Genomic DNA, 6,000 nt, shown 5'->3' on the forward strand with positions numbered 1-6,000 from the left:
TCAGAGGTGGATACACACGGCTTCTTCCTCCGAGGGTGCTACAGCATGTATATGGTCCAATTCTGTGTCCACCCATTATGGACAACCATTCTCCATCAGTGGTCGGCTGTATCACAGTGCAGCTACCTGTAGCGCCTCTTTCCTTACCGTGCTTTGTTGTTTCTCGCACCCAATGCGCTGGGATGCAAAGCTGTGGCTAACGAGAGCTGCGTCTGCTACTAGAGACCTTGGGGGTAGGTGCTGAACGGGTCCTGGTCTTCCCAGTTAGTGTGAAAGGCTTACACTAGTACCACACTGGTGACTGGTTTTCATGCACAATAACATTGGCTGATAAGACATACGAACACACAAGTACACAGACAAGTGTCAGGACCTCAGGACCCCAAATCCCTTCCCTTTGGCTGACGGACTTCCGGTTTTCTGTAAGGTCACCATTTAACTAACTTCCTTTGACCTTGGGAGTTTTCCAGGCTGCCGCTTCGTGTTAAAAAAGTGCCCATCTTAACTCCTGCAGCTGACAGCTGGGGATTCCTGCCTGGAGAGCAACTGCTGCCCTGCAAGAGACTTTGGTTGCAACAGGCAGGAAGCATTGCTAATGGGCTCTGCGTAGGAGCCGGGGCAGGGCTGAGGCTGCTTCCGGCAGACAGGCCCTGCCAGGGATACGAATGACGCCTTGTGCTGCCAGATCTTACTGGACCCGGCAGACTTGCTCCTTCCTCGCCTCTGCTCGCGGTTCCAGTAGGAAAGGAGCGGGGGTGGAGACTACTCGCCCAGCTGCAGCCTTGTTTTTTTGCGTTAGGTTTCCCTTTCCCAGCACAGCGAAAGGAGATTGTGCGGAGCCTGCAAAGCATGGCTGGACTCCAAACCGGACCAGCAAAGCCCAGGTTGGTAGGTTATTACTAGGTGTGTTGAAACCTCGGCCTTCCTCTGCTTTCTCAGGCTGGAAGGATGCCACAGCAGGATGCAGCGATAGCAGCCGCTGCTTCATCTCCCCACCCCGCCAGTCAGGCATTTAAAGAGAACAGGGCTGGGAAAGACAAAAGCCCAAGAGGCTCTGGGAGGTGTGGGGGATGCAAGCTGCTGCTGGCAGGGGTTTGTGCTTGGCCCCAGACCTCCTGGATGCGCCTGCTGGAACTGCAGCAATAACCCGGTAGCGGCCAGTTCCACCCCTGCCCTTGTCTCTCTCCTGGGTCAGGCACAGGCATAGGGCCCCAAGTGAAGAAGGGGCCCAGCTGTGCTTATTTTACATATTATAATTATCAAATGAAGAAAAAGTAATATAAATATACAGTATTAAGGAGGGGCCCATGAGTTTGTTTGCCTAGGGCCCACTAAAGGGGTAATCTGGCCCTGCCAGTCACCAAAGGATGCAGCTGCTGGGACTGCGGGGCTAGTCTGCCCTGGGGTAGGTACCAGCTAAGCATCACTGACTTCACATCCTGGGGCCCAGTGAACATTGCCTCCCTCTGGGATCTGGGAAGCTGGGCATGCGCAGGGAGTGAGCTGAAAAGACTCCCCCGGCCCCCCATCTCACTCGAAGGCACTAGACCTGGCTGGGGAGAGGCTTGGGAGGGGTGACATGGTGGTGGCATTTCTCATGATGGACTGGGCAGGAGCTGCACTTTGGGAGCAGATGTGTAGGTGGCAAGAGGTGGGTCACAGGCCAGGTTCCACAGCTGTGTGGATGTCCTGGTTTCGAATGACCATGGAGCACAGACTCAACCAGAAACTCTGGTTTATTGAGGGGAATTACCTTAAAATGCCTCCGGTGTTGCTGGAGTTGGGAAGGAACTGAACTAGTCTAACTGCATTTTCTGCATTATTTGCAGGGCTACAGGATCAGAAGTTAAACCCAACAAAAATAAGCCAGTCTCCAACATGCGGGGTAAGACTTGGCTTCTACTATGAGACCTTTGAACAGGGACTGTACACATCCCACACACAAACTAACCAGCTGCCTTCCCTTGGAGGTATCAAGTGATCCCTGCCCAGCCCAGAGTCTTCTCCTGATAGACAGTTCACATCACTGATGGACACGAGACCCTGGCTGCCCAGGTGATGGAGCCTGAGGACATGCATTATCCTACTTGTGTACAGGGGCAGGCCCAGGATGACTCACCTCCCAATAAACCCTGCAAGTGTGTTGAAAAGATCCAGGTTCAGGCTCCTCTCCATTTACTAGTGATTTTGAGGAGACCAGCATTAAGCTCAGGAAGATGGGCTGGCACCAGAGTCTGGAGAGGCACAGCCAGGTGAAGCAGTGGTACTTTCACTGCTCTCCCAGCTTCTCAGGATCTCCAGGCTTCCCCTCCCTGCCTGCCCCTTGTAAAAACCTTTTGGAGCACTAGAAGCCACATTTCCCTTTGCACCGCTGCTTTCCACTGTGCTGAATCTCACCAGTTTCCTAACTTTGCTAGCCCCACTCATACCTGGGGTGTGATCTGTAGTCCTCTTGTATGACAAGTACAAGCCAGCCTTCCCAAAAAAAGGCACGTGCTGGCTGAACTTAACACTGAATTGCATTTGCTCCTCAAAGGGCTTGAACAAACAGCCAGTTAGTTTTGCTTTCGCTGTTTTGATGCAGCATTTGCCAAAGTCTAATCTGTTAATGCTAGCTAGTGCCATAAATGCCTCACTCCATCTATCTAGCCTTTTCTGCTGAAAGGTGTGCTCATTTCCTTCATGGCTCATTTTCATAAACCTCTCCTTTCCTAGGATTTGTTGCCCCAGCCATTGGAGCAGCTGTCGGATTAGGTAAGATGTTAGCTCAGGATATGGAATGGTTAATTGAATTATCATCATGCATTATGGAATAAGCATTATACTCAGGGAGTGGGCTATGGCCTTCATGTGGGGCAGCACGTTTCCTTATAGATATTAAACTGGAAACTTAAAATGCATGGGTGTTGACTCTTCTGAGATGTCCTTGTTTCCAAGTGTCTATTAGGCACAGAGTTAAAATTGGGAAAGAACGTTAAATTATCTTAAATCATCTGAGCAACAACCCCAGCCTCCCGATTGCTTGGCCTTCCTCCTCCGAGAGATCTCACTAGGTCTCCAGTCATACCGTCATCCAAGTTACACAAGACTTAATGTCTGTAAATCACCAGGCACCATTCTGAAGTCTCCCAAGTCTTTTCTGGATCTGTCATAAAGGGCTAAACCAGGATCCCAGCTCCTTGATCACTCTCACCTGATTTCCCCCCTGTACAAGGCTCCTTTGCATACAGTACAGGGACCCAGCTCCTTGATCGCTCCTTCCACTCCCAATCCCAGCAGAGGGGAATTAATCAGAAAGTGCATGGACTTCACTCAGATCATGTACCCCTCCAAAGCCCAAGCCTCGTCTCTGATACAGAGGACACTCCCCACATGTCCAACTGACACGTGGGGAGCAAGAATGCCTCTCTTGGCTTTGATTCCTTTCCAGGTCAAAAGGAAGCTCTTAGGGCACCCAGCAAGGTGGCTCAAGCCTGTCCCTCCAAACTGACCCTCATGAAAAAGAAAGCCCGCATGAAAAACGTGCAAGCCCATGCCCCAGGCATTTCCTCTGCAGATTGAGAGATCCCATACTGGGATGAGCTAGGCTGGATCCATGTTTTAAACTGGAAAACATACACCCTCAGTCTTGGTGGGTAGGTAACTAATACCGCACCACTCTTGGCAATGCAGGAATTGCTTTTGTTGGAGTCCCAACTGCACTGGGGGTAGCAGGATTTACCACGGCAGGAGTTACAGCTGGATCGCTGGCTGCCAAGATGATGTCTGCAGCAGCTGTAGCCAACGGAGGAGGACTGGCTGCTGGAGGTGTTGTTCCGTGTCTGCAGTCACTTGGTAGGTCACGAAAAGCTAACTTTTTATTTGAATGCCTCCAGCTCTAATGGCTTATTGACAATTCTGGGTAGAAAGCACCTGGCATTTCACAGTGGTTCATAGTTCTTGTGCAGCTCGTGCAGGCAAGTTTTCTTCCTCCACTGCTCCTCAGCAATTTTTCTAGAAACCTAAGCAGAGCTCTAGTGTAGCACCCCACAGTACCATGCATCATTGCCTTGCTATCACTGATCCCCTGGGGTTTTCAAAACTGCTAACCATTCACCTAACTAACTGTCTACTGATTTCCCTGTGGACACTCCTATTGACTGGCTGAGAAATCGCTCTCCTCTTGCAGGAGTTTCTATCCAGGCAGGTGAGGAAAGTACCATATAGTACTATAAAGGGTTTATGGTGCCTGTGAAAGGAGGGTTGAACAACCAAATGCATTACAGGGTAATCCCTTCTATCTGTGCAAAAAGCAGGCCGAATCATTTACACCGGGTCAGTGTTGTGTGGGAGTGACCTGGGAAAAAAGAGTAACTAGTCTGCCAGGAGAGTCAGCGTACTAGGATGATAAAAGTGATGCTGATTCTTGACTCCCTTTTTTCCCACCTCCCGCCAGGTGCCCTAGGACTTTCTGGAGCTGCAAAAAGTGCAGTGATCACTGCTAGTACTGCCATTGGTGCCTTGATCCGAAAGCGATAAACTGGTCCCAAACTGCACCATCTGACTCATGCCATCAACTCACCGCAAGAAGAAACAGCATGCTGGATCAGCCCCCCAAAACCCCTGGCTTCTCTCTCAACAAGACAGGGCAAGATCTGTCTTCTTCTCCACTGCAGCTGAAGTCTGAGGAGTAATAAAGTCCTCAAATGCAGACCCTGGTGTGCAAGTAACTTTTTCATAAATATTCAACTTAACACACTCACTGACACACCACTCTTGTGATGAGTAGCTAGTGGCTGTCAAAGGGAAAATAGGACTGGGGCCCCTTAAGGGGCTTTCAGAGGTGGAAACACATAGCCAGAACCTATGACAGCAGAGTAATGAGGGTATCAATCCCTGCAAAAAAACAGATCACTCTCTACTTGTTTTCAAAATGAGGTGCAGGCCCCCACCTTTCCTCTCAGAGGCCCTGCACATAGCATCTTCTTGAACAGCAGGGTTTACCATGCCATGGTTACCTGTGCTGCTTCATTTCTCACTTGGCTTTGTAGCTTTGAAGGACTCTTACCCAGTGTACCAAGAAGGAAGAGGTCTGGCTAACAAAAGCTGGATCTGCTATTAGAGACTGTGAAGAGGATGCTGCAACTGGTCCCATCATTTCCAAGCTTGTAGTAGTCATACTATGCTTGTACAGAACTGGTGGCTCTGGTTTCCCTTTATTAAATGTTAGAGTGAAGTAGGATGTTCAACAGTAAGGAAAGTTTTGGACCACTGACCTTGAAATCCTCTCTCTAAAAGTCTAGCAGTTTTTATCTTTCAGTCATGTACAAACAGAGTTCATCAAATGATAAATCAGTGAAATGTAGCCTAGAAAATTCAATTAAAGTTATATATAATGTTAAGCCCAATCCCTGCTCCTAAATGTTAGGCAGCAGCAAAAAATAAAATAAAATGGTTCTTTCCTTTTGCTCTGTAGCACACCTTTCAATAGCATTTGAGGCAGAAGTCATTTTAGGTCCAAGTTAAGAGTTTAGGGGGTGGGGTGGGGTGGGAAACAGGGTTTTTGCTTAGTTTTGTACAAACCCTTCTGAGGCTGGGCCTGCTGGATCAGGGAGGGATCCCCAGCCATGGACCTGGGATAACCGATTCCCATCTGCAGGCTGTCCAGCCGAAAAACAGACTCCAAACTCTGGGGTTCTCCCTTGGCTGCCTTATACAGCTGACAGACTGAGCTGTTTGCCCCGTATTTCCCCAGTCTCCCAGCAATTTCCCCCAGAGCCTTCAACTCCAACAGGGACCAAGCACTATTTCTAGCTGCCTACAGGGATGAGCTGGGCAGAGCAAGTGCTGTTTCAGAGAGAAATCTGCTAGGCAAGCAAACGAAGTCATTAGATCAGATCGTATTAAAGTTAGCAGACTTCAAACTATCAGACTCACTTTATTTATCCTCAGATGGTGGGTCAGGTTCAGCATCGGCCTTTATTGGACCCCTATTTTGGTTTTTTGGCAGTCTCTTTGGGC

The 6,000-nt window shown here is 49.3% G+C and overlaps 1 protein-coding gene across 1 annotated transcript; it reads left to right on the forward strand.

The window, feature by feature from the left end:
• The first annotated feature begins 551 nt into the window (after positions 1–551).
• On the forward strand, positions 552–4,690 carry LOC109318465 (interferon alpha-inducible protein 27-like protein 2A). The gene is made up of 5 exons (XM_019547752.1): positions 552–884; positions 1,830–1,885; positions 2,716–2,754; positions 3,673–3,834; positions 4,436–4,690. The coding sequence occupies exons 1-5, from the start codon at positions 850–852 to the stop codon at positions 4,516–4,518; spliced, it is 375 nt and encodes a 124-aa protein (XP_019403297.1). The 5' UTR covers positions 552–849; the 3' UTR covers positions 4,519–4,690.
• Positions 4,691–6,000: the final 1,310 nt, after the last annotated feature.

The sequence above is a fragment of the Crocodylus porosus genome, unplaced genomic scaffold, assembly GCF_001723895.1.
Source record: "Crocodylus porosus isolate Cpor-Errol unplaced genomic scaffold, CroPor_comp1, whole genome shotgun sequence".
Lineage (NCBI taxonomy): Eukaryota > Metazoa > Chordata > Crocodylia > Crocodylidae > Crocodylus > Crocodylus porosus.